General features: G+C 32.4%; 1 protein-coding gene across 1 annotated transcript in view; it reads left to right on the top strand.

Annotated features, from left to right (window-relative positions):
* The first annotated feature begins 276 nt into the window (after window positions 1-276).
* LOC125051214 (homeobox protein aristaless-like) overlaps window positions 277-26,719 on the top strand; it is a 56,934-nt gene continuing 30,491 nt past the window's right edge. Inside the window, exon 1 of the mRNA XM_047651420.1 lies at window positions 277-623. Coding sequence (XP_047507376.1) covers window positions 470-623 — 154 coding nt within the window. The 5' untranslated portion in view covers window positions 277-469. The remainder of the gene's footprint in view (window positions 624-26,719) is intronic.

The raw sequence follows: 26,719 nt of genomic DNA, 5'->3' as shown, positions 1-26,719 counted from the left end.
GTCTTTTAATAATTAAAAAACTCATAAAATAACTGCGAATCGCTGTTAGCCCCATGTTGGCTGTTTAATAATCCGATGGCCGGCAGTTCAAAAACATTCTCCATCGGGCGTAATGATAAGGGCAATTATTACCAATTAAAAAAAGTGCGTGAAAAACTCGCACATACAAGTAATTGACAAGTCTCACCTCTCGTAAAGTATTTTATGACGCGTGGAGGCGGTCGCCCCGCCTTAGAGGCGTAGGGAGGAACGCGCGCGCACTATCGCACTGCATGAAGAGGAAAGAGGACCAGTCGTGCTTACCTCGGCGAAGCCAGCGCGCGTTGATTATCGCAAGTTAGCCAGATACGCGCCAAGAACTGTTCGAAATGACAATTGACATCCCGCGGTCTGACATGTGACATTCGAAAATGGTGTGTGAAAATGTGCCGATGCGAATTTCGAATTTGGAATAGTGCGAAAATTCAAGATGGACTTGACTACACGGCGGGAAAACGATGGGGTGAATGGTAATGGGGAGATTGGTTCAGAAGTGCCCACCAGGAACTCCAGCTCGTTTACAATACGAAATCTTGTTGGCGGCGACGATCGGCCTGCCGACGGAGCCGTAAATTCGAGTGAAGGTTTGTTATTGCGAAATATTTAAAATAATATTTATTTCATTTTACACTAAAACATAAATTTTATCTTTCCGTTTTCTATCCGTTTTTCCGTTGATATGTGTCGTCTAATCTAATTGGGTTTATGTGAAATTTAAAAATATTTTCGCAACAATTCAAAGATTTAACCCTTTTAACGGAAATGAGATTTAAAATGATATAACTTGAGATTATATTGATAAGACAATTGAATTAAATTTAATGTTTAATTATTTAAAGTACTTTTCTATAAGTTAGAACGATTTTTTTATAAATTAGTTTCCAGAATGAGCAATTAAACCTAATTTATGTACTAAAATTACCTAAACTTAAGAGTTACATATTACGGTACACCGATCATCTTTATATTTCATTGTGTCATTTTTATTAGTTCTTTGAATAAATTCACTGCTATCAATTTTCCCGTACCATAAAAAAGACTTAAATCAAAATTACTTGTAGTTTGTTTTACTGTTCATTAATGTACAATATTACTACAACTTTCAATGTAATAAAGTAAATTTTAAAACCTCGCTATAAATAACAATTTATTTATTGAGTTAATAATCTAACATAAATCATAGAAAAAAAATCAATGTCTCTATTAGTCCAGAAAAATAACTCTTTAGGCGCGGTGATAAAGTGCAATAAAAATTATTTTTTATCTTTATAAAGGGTTAATACACACTATTAATTTTATTGTTTAGTTTGTAACATCATACGGTCGATTCCAGACGAAACATTAAATAAATGCTTGACATAACGGGACTTCATAAAATATGGAATAAATAAATTTACTAATAAAACGTATGGGACGTTTGGTAACGGATGGCATTAAAATATTTAATTAACGCAAAATAACATTGTATGAAAGTTTGTTAGGGCATAATTACGAAGACTATTAACAACACGATTTTGACTTTCGAGACAATTTTTGGCACATTCAGGTAATTATTTCATTATTGAATAGTGCCTTGAGCTATAATTTGTCTTACAGCTGTGGCCAAAAGCTGTTATTACTTACGTGTATTGGTAATTGAGACAATTTTTGTAGTAGGTACAAGAAACAGGATTATTTTATGAAGCGCAGATGTGTATATGTTCAACCACCTAAAAATGCATAAACTTAGTCAAAGACCAAATTATAATCCCGGTATTAAAACTAATTTAAAAGTGTATGACTTAGTATTCTCCACCATTGGTAAACCAGACTTGGTATATGCAATATATGTTTTCTCCTTATATTTAAATTACCTTTGTTAAATACAGTATAAATAATATATAAAAGATTAGACGATTAGGTAATAATAGACGTTCAAATTTAGAATGTAAAGTTAAAAACACTTCTTTTAAAAAGTTTAATTTTAAAAATGGAATTGTTCGTTCTTTAATTTAAAACAATGTAATGCAAAGTGTTCTATTTTTAAACACACTCCTTAACTCATTCTTTGAAACACCAATGGAAAACAAACATAATAATGTCGGAAGTGATATTATACACCTCATCTACCCTAATTTTACAGACGAAGTCGTGTGTATCGAGTAGAACAAAAATATATGAATTAATAATCGTTATAGCCTTATACAGTGACGTTACATAAATTGTGTAGCAATTACCTAGATTGCCTATACAAGTCATATCGCACAAGAAACGAAGGTTGATTACTATTTAATTATTTTGATTTATAAATAAATTAAACATAATTTCAAAGCTTTCAATTATATTTATATTTTAACTAAAGTTTCTTAAAAAAATAACTTGCTAATTTTTTAAATAATACATAATTTTTAATGAAGACTATGTTATCTATTTTTATGGAATTAAGTGCAATGTTAATGGCTTAAGCTTGCGACTCTTAACCCTGAGGTCGTGCGTTCGAATCACGGCTGTGCACCAATGGACTGTCTATGTACTCATCTAACAGTCGCTCGTATGAAGAAAAACATTGTGTGGAAACCTAAAATTCAAAAATCGAAAACATGTGGTAGACAGAAGCCGGATCATCAACTTGTTTATGAAATAAAAATGATCAAAGAAACGTATGCAATCTGAGGTCAAAATCCATATAAGATTATAGAGCCGCTATATTATTATTTATTTAAACAGAAAAATACAAAACAAAAGTTTGTATTTTATTCTAAGCTATATTTACATTAATAATGAATAGTTATAAGTCAATGCAAAATATTTACTCGGTTCCGACATTATTTATTCCGTTCCGTTAGGTTTGCAAAAGATAAATTAACAAACCTCTTAATAATAAATACAGTTTTAACCTGTCCTTAATCATATTAGGAAACCTTTTACAGTGCTAGTATATGTATTAGGGCCTATGTATGAAGTCTATAAGTAACTCTAAGTAGTGTAAAATTAATATCAATAAATATTTAGGAATGACATTCGTGAACAATAAATACAGTATCAGAAATAATTTTAAAGCCTACTAATTTATAAGAACTGAATTCTACACATTACTACTGCACACTACACATCGAGAGGTTTAGTAAAGATGCCTTAACAGTACCTAGTATATGTAGAGACTCGAAGGAGACAGAAAGAAAAAGAAGAAAATTTGTCGACACAAACTGTCATTTTCATACAAATTTAGTTTTCGTCTTTCTACATACACTACTGTTAAGGCTTGACTAAGCGCCCAGGTATATATGTCAGACCAATGGCGTTACTGTCAGCTGACACTGTCATTATATGTCATCAACGTCAAAATTAAATCAGTTTAGTTTATTGACTTTGACGTTGTTAATTTATAAGTAACTCTGCGACAAATACAATTAATTTTAAAGAAAGGTTTTTCAAATGGCTTAACAACCCGAAAGTTTTAGTGTTAACCTAAGGGATAATTAAAAACAAACTGCGCTGGCGGTGCCAGGCTCGTGACGTCACTCCCCTAACAAGAGCCTTCCGGAGCTAAATTGAACACCGAACGATTACACTAACACAATATGAGGGTTGGTAAACAGTTTGAGAATTGAACGTGCTTCAATAATTGTAATGTCTTTGAACTAAATGGCCAATAAGCTCTTGATGCCTAATCCATAGAAACTTCAATTAAAAAGCTTTTTATCTGTATTTAATACGATAGTTTCATTTAATATAAAAAAATAGCTTATAATATCGAATTTTCATACAATAATGTCTTTGTTTCACATACTTGGACAGTTTTAAATGTTATTTTGTATATATGTGTGACCAGTGGCGTAGCTAGGTGACCAAGGGCCCTGGGGCAAATTAAAAAAATGGGGCCCCACTGCTATGTAAACTGATTAGGTTTTATCAAATAAAAATATGAAATATACAAATACTTTTAAAATGCTAAGCTACTTAAGCTTATTTGTGCAGGGCAGGTAAAAATATATTAAACAGTAACAACATAGAGAAGATTCAAGGGTTTATTAATAAGGTCGGGACTACCTACCAACTGACTAAATAACAATTATATTTAAAAAAAATCTAGTTTTAGCAAAAGTATCAATGACTTCGTTTAAATCCAGGCTTGATTTTGGCTCGGTTTTGTTTTCAATTGCTATCTAATTCGAGTTATACAATAAACTGTAGCCGAAATTTTGGGAATTCCCTAGGCATATCTTTTGAATTTCTCTCAAATTAATGTTTTGATTTAAGTGGGGTTGCAACCTGTCATATTTATTTTGAAAATGGGAGAAATTTCCAAAAGTTCAGAACGATCGAGATTTCTAGTAAGGATTCGAGGGCCCCCTGACCTTGAGGGCCCCGGGGCACTGCCCCGCCTAGCCCCTAGGTAGCTACGCCACTGTGTGTGACCACTCTGTCTGTTACCGTTCACTTTGTGCGGTTGTACCACTGTCTCCAAAGGTCTTATTTTATACTGGCGATGTGAGACCATGCACTTAAAGAGCTTACCTTTTGACTCGGTGAATTTTATTAAATATTTTTACATACATTGAACAAACATATATTAGAAAAACGTATTAAATAAAATATCTAGTCCTAAAATAGCATCTACATTCTACAATTAATTATTACTTTAAATAGCTAACATTGAACAAACGTGTAATATTGCTATCTACTGTTGCAGATGACTAATATGTATATTTATATAAATTATTAGTAAAATAAAAAAATTAACACACTATTTTTAAATATAGCGTTAAAACTCAATTTATAGACTTTTTTAAAACATAGACGTAGTATGGAAACGTTGTCTATGTCTATTAAACAAAGTTTTTAGCTTTTGACATTACTTTAAAAGCTGTGTAAACCCTAAGATTATTCGAAAGGCGATCCTCTAAAACTTCTAATAGCTATAGCGATCGTGTTCATCAATGTTGAATATTTATACCACAAAGATCAGAAACACATCAGCGCCACTTCTGATATGGAGAGAACGTCATCGAAATTGCCGAAATTGGAAATATTTTATTTATATCTACGCAATTAACGCGCTACGCACTAACAAATAATATCGCAATTCGTAAATAAAACATCGTGAGTAAATTGTTTTATAATCTGTGTAAAACAATTCTGTGCCCAATGCCGAACAAAATAACCTATAAAATTTGATTATTAGTCTCTATATAAAAATATAAGGGGATGTTCAGAAACTAAGTTATCTAGTTTAGCACGGAAGTCTCCTTTCTGAATCATACCCAAATAATCTTTGGACTCTTTCGCACCAATATAATCAACTCCACGCAAGGCTGCGGACTTGTAATGGTAATGTTTTCACGTGTACATAAAGCACATGTTCTACCACGTTCCAATTAATCGGGGAAAAAGAAAGTTTGAAAATTAATTAACTGAAACGATTAATTATTATTTAATTAATTTTCTGTGACAAGGTGACATTAAAACTCATTAGGATATTAATTAACTTTTTTTTATATTTTTTCACATTTTAAATGTATATCTAAATTACGATAAATAATACTTATTAATATTTTTTAAATTCGCGTGAATTGTATGATAATAAAAAAGGAAGTTTAAAATACCGCCTAATTTTTAATACCAATAATAATTCAGTGGCGCTACATAGGTACAACCTCAGATTTGGCATGCTTGTTTTGTATAGACAAATAGTTGACTAACCTTCTGTATCTGACGGGTTTAATCAGTGTTTGCATGAGTAATGATGTTTGTGCAGATAGAAAATTCCATTGGTGCAACGCCGTGGTAAGAAAAGCTCGATCGCAGGATTGAAAGTCGCGCGCTTACGCCACTAATCCAACACTTTTCTGCCTCTAAATAATGACAAGTCCATCTTCAAAAACCTTCATTTTTGCAAAACGAATAGATTTGAGTGCTATTGTACGTCTCTACTTTCATCTCTTGCTCTCTACAGCTACTTTAAGAGCCGGATGAAATATAGCTACAGTAAGATATTACTCCCGTATATATAAATATCATATATATGTAATGAAATCACATTTCATTATTTTAATTTGGCGCCCTTCGCGCTTTTATAAGTTCTCTGTGGAGGTTGGTAGGCGACGCATCGAAGTGACGCGCGAAGGAATGGCGGATAACGTGCAGATGGTTTTAGGATTTTTGACGGTGATAAAAAACTTGGAGAGAGATAGATTAAAGAAGATAATTGAGGAGGCGAAAGGAGTGAACTTTAAATGTCGTTTTAAAATTCTCAATAATATATCTTATATATGTATAATGTATATGAAATCCAATATATGATAGTCAAACGGGAGGAAAACTGCGGTCGTATACCGCAACTGAATGTTCGCGTTCTATCAGGAGACAGTTTATCTATACAATTATTGTTTTGAATAGGTCTCAATTTGTTTGTTCGCATTCTTTAGATATTCAGATATTTTATCACAATTATGCGCAAATAAAAGATATTAAGTGTACAATTTATTGTCTCGTTATAAAGTCGATGTCATTGGGTCACTTTGACAGTATACACCTATTAGATAAGGTGTTAAGTGACTATACAAATTAGTATGGAAATTTATACTTTGCACAATTAATAATTGTAATAATTATGATATTATTAATGAAAAATAGAAGAATAATAATTGAAACAAACTCTCCACAGTCTTGCTAAACATAGGAAAATACGGTAAAATTTTGCTATTTTACAAGCAAAATGTTTTGTAGGAATGAAATCATTCTACGGTTTTTACTGAGAATATTTCCTTTGTTAATTACAGCCAACGTAAGCTTATCTTAAATGGGTATAATCTACACCATCACTCAACCATGACTTGCCTAAGTAATTTCTTTTGCAATTATCTATTCCTGTTAACCTATTATTTACGCGAGTATCACACATTTAAATTACAGTCTTTATCTATTAGAATTTACTATCTTTTAACTGGATTTTATAATATTACTGTACCATTATTAGGACTTTGTTCTTAAAATATGAATTTAAATTTAGAAAGATGTTTCCCGCGTAAACGCTATTGAATTAAATGTCATTAATGTCAGTGTCAGGGTTCGGGAAATGTCAAGTGTCAAACTGTCAATACCGCTGATCAGAATATAAAACGAAGCGTTGCGTTCGATTGTGATTGGTCAAACGGATGTTATAACATGATGTATCATGTCGCGTGTCAATGCGTCTCGGACTAGAGATGTTGTTTACCCAATGACAATAGAGCGGGGCGCACAATCGTTTCGCCGTTCGTTTTACATTCTTATATCATAGTTTTAATACAATTTTACTAGTTAATTACATATTTATATGTTAATTCTTTTATGCACATTCAGAACAGAATAACAACAGAACAATACAACTTATACAAAAAAAATTCGCATGCAAGGAAAATCTACTTACAATTCTAGTCTTAAAAACAACATAAGAAATCATTTAATAAAGCAATCACTTACTGCCCATAAAGAAAAATATATATACAAATAAAGCCGAAATGTGTGAAAAGAAAATTATAAATAAAACATTGAATATTCACCATTTTAGGGTACTGTAGAATTGCAACTGCACTGACATCGCAACTAATTAATAAACGGTTTTACCCCACACTTAAATGCTTGCAGGTGCATTCAAATGAGTACATTTCTACTCAGCTTGCGTGCAACAATACTTAAAACCTATCACCCTCATAATTACATTAAATATTACAAAAAATAAAGGTTTATTACGATTAACACGGTTGCTGGTAAAATAACCATTTGTTAGAACTATAGTATGTTTACTGTACGTAGGGAGATTTAATATAAATCTGCATTAACGTTTTTTTAATTGCACTAAAATTCTCGCGTTCGGTGTCTTCTGATGGCTTGCGTTTCAAAATTTCAAACTTTATTCTCATATACTATCACTTATCAATGAAGTACTCGCAGCCCTCTGGCATTGGGTGTCTATGGTATCAGTTAATATCAGGTGAATCTCCTATCCGTTTGCCCCCCTGTTCCATAGTTAATAAAATAATTTTTAATTTTCCACTCTTCATAAATACACATCAAATTGGCCTCTTTACGTCTAGCGTTGTATAATAGAACGCAAAAATTGTTTTCTTTATAACTTGCTTACATTTTATATGCGTTTATGAAAATGAGATGTCGAATACGTAATGGACTTTTACGGCTCTACTCAATTGTAATATTTTTTTACTGTTAATTTGATCGCTAGGTTTTTGTTTCTCATACGGTGAAATGGATCGTATGAAAACCAGTATCTAACTAAAAAGTTATTGGCAAATTTTATTTATTTATTTATAAGTAATGTTACAGTTATAGATATACATATTATACAATAAACAAAGCCAAAACCGATTACATTGATAACCAAAACATTCGCAACAAGTCAATTTTTGTTGCAGCTCCTTACAAACGTTGTGTAAAAAAAACATGGCGATTAAAAAGAGTGGCAGAGAGTTTATTGCCAGTTCTTCTCTTCCGTTCTACGCCCTTGATTTGAGAACTGGCACTAAATGTAAAATTAGAAGCATTAATATGTATTTCTTTACTGACAAGTCATAAGTGTACAATGTGTTACCTACACGATTAAATGATTTTTGATTTGATTTGAATTAAGTACATTTAATAGTAAAAAAAGAAAACTGAATTTAAACATTGAACAACTAAAACTTATTTTTTTAATTAATTGTTACTACTGCTAAATAGAGTCAAAGTCTTCCCGCTTTCTAAAATATTTCCTCACTCCTTTGGTATGGTGGAAAATGTCAACATCGTTATAAATAGTATAGTTAGCTAAAACACGAAACATTGGCGAATACCGCAGATAGAATTCGAGAAATGAGTGTCAGTTAAACATGTGTCAGCCATTTTAGATCAGGCCCTAGATCTATAGGTATATCTATGTTTTAGTTTTCACCCAGTCCAGCCCTGCGATTCTGTAACTCACTTTTCGAACTCACACAGCGGTCTTCGCTTCGGCGGGTGCTCTGAAATCAGTCGTGAAGCAGTCATTCTATGATTTGGCATTCTGAAAAGGTGGGAGCTTGTAGTTTATTGTTTATTACTTTACTATTGAAAAGTGAGTTACAAAATCGCAGGGCAGTTGGTAAAATTTTTGTAACTTTTGTACGTTAGAAAGTATATACATTATATATCAGTTAAAAGGGTTGTTCTCAGTTACAATCAAATGTTAGATATTATTAAATAAGAATATTTATATCGTCGTATTAAATATTCCTTGTCTATCATCTGCGTTGTGACAAAGCAATATTTTTTTATAATCTATGTCCATAATGGCATCTCATCTGCATATGCATCTGTTTAATTTATCTTTGTACATGCAGGTGATCTGCAACTGACACACGTATTTTTTTGGACGTAAAACATGGCTTTATGTTTTCCTTCACCGTAGTACTTATAAAGTACTACAGTACTGTAAAGTACTACAGTACGGTATATACAAGAAGGTTTTATCTATGCTTGACATAGTTCAGTCTCCTGGTGATGTTTTTAGAAAGAAGACTTCAGGGTTGAGAGTCACACGCTTGAACAGCTAATAAGCCTTTTTACCGACTTTAAAAAAGGGAGGTTATCACTTTTACCTGTAGGTACCTGGGTTTGTGTTGAATAATATAATAATAATATTTTTGCTAAAGCAAGCTTTTTGCAAGCACTAAATTGAAAACTAAAATCATATCGAAATAATCATCTTTTGATGTAATAATCTATATATATAAAAATGAAACCCGTTTTCCGTTGTCACGACATAACATGAAAACGGCTTGACCGATTTGGCCAATTCTTTTTTTATAATATTCCTTGAAGTACAAGGATGGTTCTTACGGAGAGAAAAATTAAAAAAATTGAGTGAAAAAGTCTAAAAACAACACTTTTCTACATAAAGAATCGACTGCTAGGCGGTACGACGTTCGCCAGGCCAGCTAGTATGTCATAATAATTCAATGAAACTTAAATTTAGTTTCAAGGGCAAAGCATTTTTTCTGCATGATTGAGATACAAATTAGACTGTGGACCTAAAACTTCATCAAAATCGCTTAAGTAACTTTTGAATAATGGATTGACATATCTACATAGGACATGTACGAGTATTTTATAGACACCTGGATAATAGGTATTGGAATTCGATTCTATTTTCAAAAAAATTCTCATTCTTCAACTGTTTAATGCAAACAATGAAAAAATTGCTAACTTAATGAATTATTAATTCATCTGTCTATCATGTGTCTCTTTTCATTACAGCGAAAACACAATTTGTCAGAAAGAGACAAAACTCAGTATGGTTTATAATTTATGAATAAGGTTAATATCATGACTTTAGACAAATACAAATAATATGTATTAGCCGTTTGTAATTACTTACAATGTAAGGGATATTTTATTGCGTTAAATGTACATGTTCGTAGATATTAATCTGTTTTTCCGACATGACACATGATAGACTTCCTTTTTAAGTACTTTTTTAATTATGGTAATATATAGTTGTAAATTTATCATCGTTGAGCATTAAATTGTCGCCAGCAGGGCTATTCTAATGCCAATTTCCAATTTTGGACGAAATATTAGTTTTGTAATGGCATTCTCTAATATAGTTTTTACACTAATTAGGATGTCATTTTAACAGCTGTTGATTCGAATTCACTATAGTTTTAGTAGCATACAACGCTATATAAGTCTTGGCTTCAGATTGCATCCGTTTTTTTGATCATTTTTATTTCTGTCTTATCGAACTTACGTCCTCAGTTAAGAGTCGCATGTCGTGTAGTGAGTATAAGTGCAAGTGCGGTATCTCGGACACACGAACATAGTGTCAAAACATTATAGAACACTAAGACTTTTTTTTTTATATACGAGGTGAAAATGCGCTTACGCAGGCCCGCATCAAGGATGTCGAGATAGAACACTAAGACTGACTAACATTAGGGATGTTAGTTTAAGCTAGTATTGTAGACAATTAAGTCAACATAATATTACTTATTAGACATAATTATTGTGTAGGCTAGATTGTTATTCATGTAAAGTCACGCTCTCTTTTGTGAAGTTTATTGTAGGAAAGAGTCGCAACCAACACTGCTCAAGTTTGTATAAACAAGTTAAGTTAGCTAACTTAAGTTGGTATTTTTATAATTGTGTTTGGATTTTTAACATTTCAAATCAAACTATAAAAATAGTTATGTAATTAAAGATGGAAGTGGTGTTATTATCTTTATTATAGATTAAATGAAATAAATGTTTCTATGAGGAATGTCAAGCGTAATCATCAGGTTGTATCTTTATAATGGTATTGATTAGGAAAAAAATATAAATATAGATGACATCGGCTATATTATATATAATATGTCCCAGAGAATCCTTGTTGTCTACCTTCATGGGTCGGTAAAACTGTAAAAGCAATTTTGGGTAGGTAAAACCAGAAAAACCTGGTTTGACAAAACACACGTTTTCACATTGGTAGGGAAATGGAAAATGCACCAATTATCTTTCAGAACAAAGTGGTGTCAGCAAGCTTACCACATATTTTATTATTTATTTATTTATTGACTGGTATCAGACAAGAGTCACGTGGTCATTACTAAAATCAGAATTGCAATTAAAGTTAAGCGGTAAGCGTGCAGTTCAGATCTTATCTACGTTATACAGAAATCAGCATAGAAACTTAGAACAGAAACTACAACGTGACCTTGGAAAAAGGTATTTGGTCTCACCGACGAATTTGCTGACGTCAGAGATATAAATAAATCATTATTATCGCTCTATTTTTGTATATATACTTAGTTTGATATAATCTAATCTATAATATACATGTACAAAAATACATTTCATGATTTTATCAAAAAAATATTCTAATTTTTTATTATTGTCATTTTCCTTTGATTATTTTTATATGATATCCAAGTATTGGAGCATGAAATGTACATGTGGACCACTAGATTACCATGACCGTCATGGATTGTTCAGAGACGCTTGACGCTTTTTGATATAAAGTTAAAACTATTGCAATAATATAAAAAAAACTTTTAGACATACGGAAACCACAGTTAGCGCTTAGACAGTAGACAGAATATTAGGACTGGATCCGACTAATCCTAGGTCTCGGTACCCTAGAATAAAAGAAATGATAATAATTATGGATGATTACCGCGCAATACTTCATTACGTGTCCTGCTTTTCCGTACGCTTAATAAAACAATTAATGATTGATGGTCACGCGATGCTTGATAATGTTAATAAAGATGTCTTTATTAGGGGTGTTACAAAAATATAAATATAAAAATGTATCAAAGTTTTAGATAAACAAAATATCGAAATAAGTACCCTACTACAACTGGGACGTAAATGACGCATCCAACATCGGCACGAGACATTCTAAAAATTCAAGGCATCCCAGGAATGTAAGGAAATAGATTAAAACTTTGATGTACACAAATCTTCAAATAAAGTGCAGATAACTTTACCAATGACGTATATTATGGAATGTATACTACATATACGTTTATAGAACTTATTCCTACTGAATAGGGCTGATTTTCCTTTGATTTTAGGGGTGGTGACGTGGAAATAAAAGGTTCTAAAAGTGAGAGTTATCACAGCGACCCATTAGGGCGCACGCGCGGCCCCACAGACTTGAAAAAAAGAAATAAATACAGATAGTTAATTGGTCCTGGCTCAGGTTCCGTATAGATCCATAGATACAAAATACTCGGTTCGGAGATAAATCTATATTTAGCTTAGCGTTAGCTTCCAAAAAATCCTACCATTTTGTATCTTCCCATGTACCTATCACGTATCTTTAGGGACAAAACCATGTACCCATGTACGTATCTTTAGGGACAAAAAACAGCAGGACGTAGGTACTCGAAAATTATATTTTGCCATAATTCCAAATTTAAATATTTGTTGTCTAGTGCTTTTTTACCTTATCTTGTTCGGATCCACTCGAGTTAAAACCATCGTGATATTACAATCAAAATGTCACGTCGTATTTGAAGATAGCTGACGTTGCACTTTTATCAGGGATAAAAATAGGTTTGGTTTAAGAAGATATATCGATATATTACCGAAAAATAACTTATCTACTGAAATAAGAAAATATTGTCATATATATTTACTCATCATCTGCCTCTTTTTATTTTGTTTTCCTTTACGTCAATGTTCTATTGCTACCCGATTATATTTCGGGTCAAAGTTTGAAGAATTATATCATCTTCGTATATAAGTATTTATTTCTTTTAACCTAACCTACTACCCTTACGGATTAACATTAATTCGATAGAAGATGAAAAATAGCCTAAATCTTCCCATAACACATAATTTACAATGCCATTCTTGTATATTTTAATTTTGCTGACCATACCAGAAATTGTTGCAAATAGTATGGTTAACTCGCAGCCCCAAATCTCTCCAACACAAGTGCAAAATGTACCCTACCCGTCCCTTTTAGCCTATTTCGCAGATACTTGTGTGAAAAATAACACATTTTTTTGCATATCAATGGAATTGGAATTGAAGAGAAATAAAGAAAAATTGCTGTTTACATAATAATGAATGTATGAACGTTGGATAATTATCATAACTTAATATGCATGCAGATAAATGTCAGATCCCTTTTGTGTAAAATTGTAGAGCTTAATGTTGCGTAGTTTGCAAATAAAGTCACCAATAATTAAACATAAAGAGGGAGCAACTTTTGCTTTGTAACAAGTTTTATAGAACGAAATAATATAATCATTCAATATTCCTTATCCATAAATCCTTAGAAATGATATGATCGTTGTAAATGTACATTTTATGTTTTATAATAATATACAACAATATCCCTAGACCAGACGAAATAACTTCTTGTATATGAGTGCCCAGCATCAAACCACGACTTAGGCATAGGTTTTTTTTGTAGTTATACTTCTTTAGGCGCGTTATGAAAAATGTATGAGTGTGAAATTTTACGATGCGCGCGCACCGTGACACAAAATAACAGAATGTAGTTGCCCACGGAAGATGCTACGGCATTGGACATAATTTTAAAACAACATTCGAATAATAATAGAATTTATGTTTACACTTAATGTAAGAGAATAATAATAAATATTTATTTATTTAATTTTTCAAATGTAAAATGAACTTTATTGACTATAATGACTCCTTTTACAGTCTTTGATTATTTAATTGTAATTAATTATTTGCATGCAATCAAAAACTATTTTTAATAATGCCAAAGGAGTATAACTTCTTACGCGCGTATATAAGTACACGCACCCTTTTTTTTTAAATTGGAATAATTGACCTATTTCTAATATAAGCTTTTGTTTTCTGTTATTGTGTCATCCAACTCATAACTTGTGTGGCATTTAAGTATTAATGTTTGGATTCGTCTGCAGGTGTTTGCTACGTGAATTCCGAGAGTCCCATATATCAACGAGTTAACGATAAATTATAGTAGATTTAAATTCATTTACTAATAAGAAAGTTCATGTATGTATTGAATCATAAGTTTTGTAAACATCTCGTTTGCGTAAAATATATGAAAAGGGCCTGGTTTTGCACAAATTAACGAATATGGATCTGACGATTTTCGCTAATATATTTTGCTATAAAAAAAATTAAATCAGTGGCGCTACCACTTCTTTAGGTCTTGGTCACAGATTTCTGAATCTGTTTCATGATCATTTTTAAATCTAATAGGCAAGTAGGTGATCAGCCTTCAGTCCTCCTAACACACGGCGTCGACTTTTTGTTTCTAAGACATGTCAGTTTCCTCACGATGTTTTCCTTTCGTTCACCGTTTGAGCAAATTTTAAATGCGCACATAGAAAGAAATTCCATTGGTGCACAACCGGGGATCGAACCTACGACAGGTATGAGAGTCGAACGCTGAAGCAACTAGGCCAACAACTGCAAAAAAAAAATTAGTATAGCATAAAAAATCCTCATATTGTAACCTTTAAAAAACCCGAAGTTCTACAAAATTTTGGGTTTACTCTATGTCACTGCGCATCTCTAAACACTATTCGACGTGTTTAGTGTCTGGAGTGACTCCTGTCTTGCTCGCCACTTATTGATAAGACATTGGAATGTCAGAATTAGTATGGTTTGACACTGTTAAATGCCATACATTTTTGTTGTACCCTAACGAAGATAATTGAGAATGTTACGGTTTATGAGGACATTTAGGCTTGATTTATGTAAAGAGCGAGGTACAAAATGCACGAAAACCAAACAAAGAAACTTCTGTAAAAAGCTTAAAACAACTGAAAAAATATTAAAATTAAGCTGTTGAACTAACATTTCGTGTCTGTTATTTAATGACACTGCGCAATGAACGCACTGTGTAGTTGCAATCAGATAACGGAAATCGACATGCATCTGTGATAATACAGATGTATGATAAAAGCAGGTGTATATTAATTATTAAGGTATATTTTATTATTGTTGCATCAAACCGTTACCCCCTATATCGACCACAGCTAACAAAGTACGTCCTATTAGGTCTGGTTCACAGATTACTGTATCTGTCTAGTGATGACTTGTTTTTGTAATAAGCAGACTACCTTTTGGTGTCTAAAACATATTGACTTCACCCTACATACAAGTGAGTGTTAAAAGCGCACATAGAAAGTCGGGGGTGAATGTCGTATGCTGGAATCACTGGCATTGCTTTATTATTGCGGTCAAAAAATATTAGTTTCTGGTGAAGATGTCTATTTCCGAGAATTCAATCTGACTTTCCTTGTTAATCATAATTTGGTTATTGGCGTAGGTCTATTATTAAGACGGAACAATATTAGTTTGTTCACATATTCTGCCAGTCACAATGGCGTGAAAATTTGTCGACGCTTTGATATCGAATAGTCTTAGACAATTTGTTATAGTTTTATATTAATAAATCATTAATTACAAAGGTAAATTATACCGTATGCAATTTTTGCATAATGCAAACAAAAAGTTACTTAACTAAAATTAATTTCCTGCCCTAGAAATGTTAATATCGCGATTCCTCATTCATCATTGTGAAGTCATTACTAACACAAGTTCCGGTAATTTTGCAGACAAGATATGACATTAAAAGATAAGGAAAAATGAAATAAACAGCTATGCAGGTAATTTGCTAGCTAATGACCCCCTTATCTAGCTAATTAAAATACGATTTGGCACACGTTTGTTAACCAACATCTTATCATTCACCAGCACCTATCTCCTTATTGCGAAGATTTCAACGTTCGACTAATGAATGTTATTATATAGTAATTGACACTAAAAATTACAGTCTTCGCAAGTTTTCCAGGAAATTTGTTTTTACATAGTGTATCTTTTAACCTTCAGATATTGTATGGTTATTTTGCAGTTTTATTAAAATAAAACTGAAATTTATGTAAAGATGAAACATATAGGCTACTATTTATCTGTCTACCGAAGCGTCGACATTCATTACAATAATAATGCTTAAAAATAAAATTACCTTTTAAACAAATAAATGCATTTATTTCAATGTATCAAATACACTTAAAATATTAAACAACTGTAATAGTTTGTCGGATATGCATACTGCATAGTCAGTTTCCTAAACTACAGCCTCCAAAAAGTTTCGAAGAACTTTCATTTTAATTTATAATAAAAGAGAACCATTGGATATTTCTCAGAGCTTACCGCGATCCGTAATTTATTTACATACAAGTAAAAGAACTATATCAAAAATGCATTTAAAACTAAGCATAAAATAAATTCAAGAAGGACTTTAAAAGCTTTCAAAAGTTTTGAATTAAGCTTACTTATCAACTTATTCGACTATTTCTGGGGTGGTAGCCTCAATCGGCTGTCCAGGTCGGGGGTCATCTTCGTTGGAGTCCCTTCCTTCTTTGAAAAGGGCGTGCCACTTATAAATCATGGTGAGCGGAGTCCCCATAAACAGCTAACATCTCTTGTAAGATGGTTTGTGGTAAGGAACTTTGGCGAGTGGCTAGTCTCTTCCCGATTTACTTGTTTACTCGTTGATAATTCAAAAGATAATGACCGGATTAGGTTGAAAATTGGTATATTATATATATAGTCACTCAATTAGCGCCTACCTAGATGAGTAAACTCACCCCCGCCAACCCCGCCATTCCGCGAACTTTTTGACCACCCCTCGTACTGAACTAAATTTAAAGTTTAATTTAAAATTACGAGGCTTCCATGAATTTGCAAAGTTTTCAAAGAAATTATCTTTCTATACATGTAATCTATAATACATAAATTAAAAAGCTTAAAGGAAATTGGCAGCATTAATTAAAATAACATGTCGTATTCGACAAATTCTAGTGTAATTATACGTATAATTAATACTCGCCTATTTAGTTATAGGTAATTACAATTAAAGTAATTATAATATGTTTTAATGTTAAATCGAAGGCCTAACGAAGTCCTTTAAGGTTTTTTATATTAAAACTTATGACAATACCGAGTATTATGTATTTTTCCAAGCGATGTCATTTATTTTCTTGGAAAAGGGAATTAAAAACTGGTGCTTGATCATTCGCACATGACGACCTTGTAGTTACATATTCCATTAATATTATTAAAATATTATGAAGTAAATTTTAAAGTGTACCATTCCCTGAAAGGTCGCCAACACACCCGCTAGACCCCAGCGTTGCAGGTGTCCATGGGCAGCGGTTATCACTTTATTAAAGTGCTCGTGTGCTTTTTTTGATTGAGGAAATGCATTTACGCATCCCATGCCCCGAAAGTTGCTGGGGTATCTGGGACTCGACCCACACCAGAATCTTTGTTGAGACTGGATGAGCAATACCCACTCAAACCACCTCAAGTAGTTCCTACAATGCCACGTTACAGAGATTCCGGGGTTGCTCTCGCATTCTACAGGGGACTCAACGGCGTAACTGTTACGCTCGAAACCTCCGGTATACACTACATAGGAGGTAGGAGATGGGCATATCTGCTCCTATTTACTCCGCGTTTTTGACTGGATTGGGCTATCCTTATCACTTAGATGTATAAAAAATAGTACACGGACTATTCTCAAACTTACGAAATTAATTAACGAATACACAAAAAAAACTTGTTTTTTCTTTCGCATAGAATATTTTTTTTATAGAATTATTGATATTTTATATCTAAATATATTATAACTAATTATTGGAGCTGTATGACTTTCAAAAGTTAATATTTTTTAGTTTACGAGATTAAAATTTTTCACAGTTTTTGAAAATCCAGACTTTCGCCTACTAATGGTACTACGTTAAATGGTCAGCATGAGCTTATGTATCTACTAGAGTCGCCCAATGTTTGAAAAACACCGTTCTGAGAACAGATGGGAGGAATAATTTAAATAATAAGCACGTAGCAATCCTTTCTCACCAACATCGGTATACCCTATAATAAAATTCAATTTACAAATTCAAATTACCGTCACACCACCTAATTTGCTTTTTACTACAATTACATACAAATGGGACATCGCGACAGTTTCGAACATTTTTAGAAAACAATTATTTTAAATTAACTATCTTTTTGCGTTATCAATTTTGTTTAGTGAATTTCTAAATTAGTTCTTTTACGGGGTCATTTTTTTTTGTTTTTAACTTAATTGGGTTTTCAATTTTATTCTAGTAATTTAAATTTACACCATTTTTTTACCTAATTACTTTGCATTTAATTTTAGAATTTGGCAACCTTCGCTATTCGTAACTATGTGTTATTTTACGATATTAAGGCAAATGGTACATTACTCTCTTGATAACTTACACTTTTAATGAGCTGATATATTTTTTCCGGACAGAAAGTTTTAGACCTACAACTCACCAGCTACTACACTCATTTGTTTCTCTTGCGGTCTTCATTTGTTTAACAGAGTAAATTGCTTGATTAAACATTAACAGTACCTAAGCATAAAATTACTCATGAATTAATAGACTAAAACATATTACTTCTACACCATGTACGCCTGCATATTATGCTTAATTAAATAAAAGTAATGTTCCAAATTTAAAAATCATGCTAAACACTAGTGACGGCTGTTTGAAGACAGATTGTAATCGACGATATCATAATTATGACAACACAAGATCCTCACGGAAGGCTAGTCGCTAATCGCTGGTTACCGAAACATAAGCGTCAACTAATGTTGTTTTAATACGATAGCTGAGCAATTTGGCAGGTACAGAAGAAAAAACTCATTTAGCCAGTCACCGTGTGTGGCTTGATGTTAAACTAATTATTATTGTGTTTTTGAACGTTGAAGGGTTCGACGGGTAAGGTCAACGCGCCAAATGGATGGATTTTGAGAAAGGATCGCATCGCCTTTTTGTAATGTTTTTAACTCTGCACCATGTCAACGGATTCGAATTAAGATGTGTAGGTTTAAGAGAAACGCCGTGTTTTTGGTCGCTACTTACGATAAAAAAGAAATGTTAAGTTCCTAAATTAAAGTCTGCACTCTATTTATAATTCGACTTAGGGTCCTTCAAGAATAGAGCGTAAAAATTCTTGAAAGGCCGGCAACGCACTTGCGAGTCTTCTGGCAGTATAAGTATCCATGGGCGGAAGTATCACTAAACATCTGGTAAGCCTCCTGCCCGTTTGTTTGATATTACATTTAAAAAAAATTATGAATGATTTAGTATCTTCAATGCGTCCAGAAGCTTTTAGACACTTACATTTTTTTATTTTCGTTGGATATCGAATGGATATCGAACCTGGTACCAGACCACGAACGTAGATTAGGTTGAAGAACAACAAAAGGGGCTTGTTAAAAATTGGTACGAATAAAATAGGTTAACAAAATTACTATTCGAATGAAGCAATCCAATCAAACAAATAGTCGAAGCCACAAATGTTTGAACGAACTTATATTTCAATCACTTGTTATTGGATTAATGTTCCCAAATTACCTTATTTCGGGCATCGTTAATATAGAAATTATTTATACATTATTACGGATAACAGAATGTGTTCATAGAAATGTATTGTAATTTTAGTTTGAAACTATTAATTGCCTCAAAATGACTTTTGACTTAATATCCTATAACTCCTAGATGGGCAGAGGGCATCCACAATGAGTCTCCATCGCGTTCGGTCTTGAGCCTCGTATTCCACCTCGCTCCAAGTCTTTCCGGCTCTCTTTGCCTCGTCCGCGACTGTGCGGCGCCAGGTTTGCTTGGGACGGCCACGCTTCCGCATTTCTTGCGTGTTCCAATGAAGCGCCTGCTTGGGAATATGATTGGGAACCCTTCTAAGTGTATGGCCTATCCAATTCCACTTGCGTCGCTTGATGTGCTAAATATGATGCTGAAAATGACAAGGCTCAAAGTATATTATAGGTCTAAGGTCGTGCATTTGTGGTATGCACATTTTTCACACAATAGTAAGTCGTTAGGAAACCGACATGTCTTGAAACTAATAATCAATCATATATCTTTAATAAACAAGTAGGTACTTATTACAATAAGTTTTCAAACGGTATGTAGAATTAATATAGATTATTTTCGTTTAATTTGCAACTAGATCTATCAAATTACAGTGCCTATACGTAATAGGACCCAAAAATACATTCATGGTTTATAAATTTATTAACTCAAACTCTCAAACTCAAAATAACTTTATTCATATAGGTAACCAAGTACACTAAGGAACGTGAACAGAAAAAATATTAAATTGATTGTAAATTTACATTTACTAACAGTTTGCAAGTCAAAGTTGAAAGGCAGCATAAATATTTAAAGAAGAAGAGCAGTTATAAATATTTGAACTGGAGCAAATCAATCCCAAGGAATAGGATCATTTAAATAATCGTCAAATTTATAAAAAGCTTTATTGATTAATTTACGTTTAACGAGAGTTTTGAATTTATGCAGTGATAATTCTCTAATTTCGCTTGGGTGTTTGTTGTAACAACGGATACAATTTCCATATAAGGAGTGGTTTATTTCTCGAGCCTGGTTGGTCGTATTATATTGATCTTATATATATAACTTATGTTGTATAAATTGTATATGTAATCCTAGTAAATGTGGCAGGTTTCACAAACCATAATTTGATATTTGATAACTGAATGTCGGTTAAATACTAACAAGCGCTTAAATACAAAAAATCTGTATTTGAATACGTAATGGATAAATAACAGTTACATATTTATTGTCCATTATCCAATCTATAGTCACGACATTGTATGTATAACTTAATATAGGCCAAAACTTTCTAAGTATACATGACAATACTAATAAAGTTTTACACAATCGTCAAGTTCCAAACACGCACTTAACTAAATCACGTCATTTAGCAGTTACGTGGCGTTCTTTACGAAAACATAAATTCAAAGTAAGTCATTATACTAACAAAGATATAACATAATAAACTTTCTTTCCGATAGTTTTACTATTATGCTCGATATAAAATCCCAATTATGAAGAAACTTTCTAGTGTAGGCTAAGATTATTAAGGTGCAAATGTACTGAAATTATTTATTAGCACAAAATTTCGAAGCCAAAAATTATATACGTTTGATTGGTAATCAAGGTCGAACGGCGAGACATCCCGCTCTATCGATTTGAGCTATACTTAATGTTATATGTGAGTGAAATTTGAATAAAAAGTACGAACAAGAATAATTATGGAGTCCTATCGAACGATTTAGACGTAGTCTGAATACTGAAATAGTATTAGCCCGATAAATAAGTATTTTAATTTACACACCTACCTCCTTTTAGGCTTTACACAGCCTAAAAGGAAGTAGGTGCCTTAAATCCATTTAAGAGAACATAATAGTATGAATGTTCTTATTTATCCAAAAGAATGTCGCAAGTAATGCAATTTTAATACGATGAAATTAATGTAATGAAGTTTTCGTTACTTTAATACAATGAGCGATGCAAATCCCACATCACGCTTACTCCTTACCACACAAATTATAAAGTTATTATTCAAGCGATTATGTCGATATTATATTTACATTAAGGGTCGATAGAGACTGTGGTCTGATTCATCTGCGACCACATCCGGCGCGCGCGCACAAAAAGATCTATAGATCGGAAACCTCTAATGAGCCTTATTTCTTTTACTATTGCCAATAATAGCTTTGATGTACCGCGGAAGCTTTGAACTTGAAGTTTTAAGCTGTCAAATCGTTGTTAATTTTTTTGCCTTTTTATTGGGTGTTTTCCTTTTTAACTTTTACGTTACGTCACGTTAAATGAACTCAGAACCGAATATAGAAATACACTTGTTTGACGTAATATTGTTTTTTTACTTTACAGATAAGCGTTCAATTAACACGGTTTTACATAAGGTGTAATTAAACTATTGCTATTACAGTTTTCGAACCCAAATTTTACACCATTATAATTTCAAAAAAATAATTTTAGTAAATCATATCTAAAACCATCGGCAGCGCCAGATAGACTTTGATACAAACATTAACACAAGGCTCCATACGTACTATAACGAAATACTATTAAGCAAACATTGAAATTTGCGAAACATAGAAACCCATGAGCAATTAAAATGTTAAGAGACTTTATACTACCGGTGACCCGATTATCGCGGCCAGAACGTCACGTTAAATGTAAAACGTATCTACGCTCAAAGGTGAAAATGTTTCTATTCAACTTATAATCCTATAAATTGTTTGCAATCACTGGTTTAAGTACAACAGTGGCTCGTGTCATTCTGATGTCAGATATCTGGTCGTCACGCTTGATCACGCTCCATCAATGAACGCCAACCAAATTGCCTACCGTCTTTGTTTTTTCAATCAGTTTCCGTTGTCGGTCAACAAACTACAATTTCCAATCAGAGAATAGAATTTATTATCTAGATACACCTACGTACAAAAAAGATTCAATCTAATATAGATTCTAATGTAGCGGATAATTAAGAAATCGATTTTATTAACGATAATAGCAAATCGCCATAGACCGTTACAGCAAATCGTGCACGCTAATTTCGAACAAAGATGTTCAAGAGAAACAAAGCAGAACTAATTTGGGGATAATGGGTTTATGAGTTAACAGAATTTTCATATAATCGCAAAATTTTCTGGGATCGAAAGGAAGACAATGCATAGATGGGTGTAATTTCATACTCGATTAACAATATGATATGTAAAAAGTGATTTCCCATTATTGAATAGAGATGCGATCGGGCCGAATCAATTTGGTGCTGTTGCGTGACGTTTGTTTAGTGAAACGGTAGCAAGTAAAGAGCTGCGCAAACGCAACGTCATGTTTTAAATTTATAAAGATATAGTTGATTATTAAATATGTCTAAAATATAAAACTTATGTTACAATTATTAATAAACATGGCAACAGACACGATATTTCTAGCCTACGTTTTATAATAAGGTCACATGTCTTTAGTATCAATTCACATATGAAATTGTTCTTATAAAAAACTACATTATCTAAAGAATTACTTTGCTCTATTGTAATCATAAAGAAAGTAGAGGAAAATTATTATACACGGCTCCTGTTATCCAATGATATAATGTACATAATTAAGAGCGGGGATTGAGGATATTGTCTCGGTACGCAAATTCATGCATTGGATGGCGTAATGTCAATAACAATCCTGACTCTACTGTCAAATATCTGATAGTCATATTAATAAAATATATGGTTAAGTTTTATCTTTAAGGTAATATTGACATAGCTAAAGTAGAAACGTTACCTATAAGCGTATGTTATATTGTTCCAATTTACTGATTTCTATTCATTAAAACTGTCTAATTGCACCGTTCTATCTCAACTGTCTTATTATCAAGCCTAATTCTAGTTGGACAGACAGAGATGAGGGATAAGTATTGTTAAAAGAGTGCAATTAGTTTTTATTAATAAGGGAACTTTGCAAAAAATTCCCTAAAAAGATTTCCTGAAACCTATCAGCCACTTATTTTGAAAATAACAAATAGCCGTTAATGCCGTAAACGGAAATTGATGGAATTAATCATTTTTAACGATGAATAACATAAAAGTCAGAGTGAGATGTTTATCGGTGTAATTGTTTTGAACTAATTTCGTGTTACAATGCAGTTAACGACTGTCGCTTCACGTAATAAAAACATCAACGAATTATAAATACTACTGTTTTTATGTTTCTATTTTTTTTTTTTTTTTTCTATTGAATATAGGCACTGTTATAAAGTGTGTCATTTCAAAAATCTATGGTCGATAAATTGTAGCAAATACGTCCAGAAATATACATATTGAAATAAACATACTTACGTGGTATTTGATCAGTATCGAATATATTATTAGACATAATAATTTAAATGCAGCTGTTGAATGTTCTGTTTGTATGAAAATATATTAACGCGAAAAGTAAATTTCTAAAGTAATTTTGTGTAGGCAAGGATAAGGAGCTATTCAGAGGCGATTAGCGATCAAATTTGTATTTTTATAGGCAAACCCGCACCTGATGTTAAGTGATAAGTGTCCGCCGCCCATGGACACTCTTAATGCTGGCATTATAGGCCTGGCCTCAAGTACGTTGGCGGCCTTTTAGGAATTGGAACGCTCTTTTCTTGGTTGGAAATACTATTTAATTTGATAGTTTTTTGATGTAAGGGAGTCAGACTTGGTATAAGTATAGTTTTTGAATATTATTTTTAGACACTTACAAAAAATACTTAGGTACGTTATTTCAAAATAGGATAAGTGCTGCCACTGTTATCGTGTTTTTAGCTGACTACGAAAGTTACCAATCCATATTTTCCTTATTACTATTTGTACTTATAACTTTCAACCTACCTAGTATTGAGTTCCGCGCGCCTCTTTACACAATGTGTAGGTACTTTACTATGTTAAAACTCATGTATACCTGATCTCGCAATCCTCGACAACTTAACTATAATTTTTTAAGCCTTGCCATCATCTTTCATTATTATAATTTTATTAGTCTTTCTGTCGTCTTTTTATGTATCATCGCCTAAATATTGTATTCTCTGTTTGGCTTACCGTTCTGCTATCATATTTGTAAATTACTTTTTCTGTGGAACTGTTTCAGAACAATACTCCAATCCCAAAAGTCTAACTTTATATTTTATTTGAATGCTTTCTGTGTCTATTATAAATATAAAAAGCAAGTAATTTTTTGTACAGAAAACATTTATGCTTGTCTCGAGAATGTCAAGTTCATCTACATAATAAAGGCAAATCAAACAGCATTAAAAGAAAAAGTTGTCCTGATGACAGAGGTAACATCTTGACCACACTACGTGTTGATTTGAACACCTATCATTAGCGAAAAAGCCGACACGTGTCCAAAAAAAGTATCACGGAAAACCAGCTCTAATAATTACGCACTAAAGCCTACATTGCCATACTGGGAATTGAATTGCCAATACCGAGGCGCCGTCTATTACTTCCGAAATTTTTTGCGTCTGCGGCTACCTCAAAAGGACAAACTGACAAATTGTGCCAACAAACAAAGACTAGAAAAACCATGCAAAAAACGTACCCATAAAGGAATTTTGGGTAATTGCCTACTGGATATCTTTTGTTAACACTTTTGGTGTAATCCATTTCTTGCAAAACTAATTTGTATTAGAAAGGATTTGTACAATTTAATAATGCTTGATTTGCACTTTTTGGGGTTTCTCAAAAGTTCTATTCATTGGATAGCAAAGTGCTACCTCTTTTGGTTAAGTCTAAACCTTAACAAAGCCTATTATTGTCAAATACATTTAAAATTTTAAGCATTATAAGTCGAAGCATTCTGAGAATTCAGAACTAATACTTACGTTAAGTGTTCAAAATACCTAGAGGAGACGGCACTAATATTTCTGATAGTAGGTACAGTAACTTTATTTGATTGCAGAGTGATAGGAACAAAACATTCAATAGTTGGCGGTATAAGTGAGTAAATAAAGGAGAGAAACAAAATAAATCTAATGATACTGAGTGATATGAACTAAAATATTGATGCTTTTGCAATGTTATTAGCTATTTGTGACTTTAAGGTAAAAAGAGGAAGGTCAGTTAAAGTAAATATACCCAGTCTAGATAAACATAACACAAATGACCTTATTTTGTAAGCTAGTCTATTTCTTGTAGAAGTGGATATGAAATTTAAAATAATATTTATTGTAACTAAAGAGTTGCTACTTGGCGAGCTACTAATGCTGTAATTAAAGATAGTAAGGAAAGTATTAAGCGACACAAATTAAAACATTTGAACCAAAATATTAAATCGATACCGTTATTTCATGAATAGTATTTCAAAAATAAAATATTAACATCAGTACTTAAAGTAAAGTGGTCGAGCTCGTGACTGTTGCGGCATTGAACCCGGATCGACGAATGTTTATCTAAAAGTCATTTCGCCTTCACGAAATATTGGCTCAGATAATCCAATGACGCTTATGGAATTTCCTGTTAAATTTATCATTGGTCTAAATCAATTACTACGAATAGATAAATTAATCGTAAAAGGATTTAAATAAGAGTAAAATAAACTAGTTATTGATTAGCAGACGTTTGGCAATGATTTAACGGCTGGTGCTCTCGCATTTTCTACATTTCACTTATTAACTTAAGTGCTTAAGTGGGTATTTTAATTATTCATAAAACCTAAATTCGTCTTACAATGTTTTAACCCTACTCATTTGTCTCTTTCTGATACATTGTAATAATAAGGGACAGTTTAATCAATGTAATAAGACTTTGGTTTTATAAATAAGGTTA

This window comes from Pieris napi, chromosome 7, assembly GCF_905475465.1.
Source record: "Pieris napi chromosome 7, ilPieNapi1.2, whole genome shotgun sequence".
Taxonomy (NCBI): domain Eukaryota; kingdom Metazoa; phylum Arthropoda; class Insecta; order Lepidoptera; family Pieridae; genus Pieris; species Pieris napi.
The sequence above is the reverse complement of the archived record's forward strand: the minus strand, read 5'-3'. Positions and strand labels throughout refer to the sequence as shown.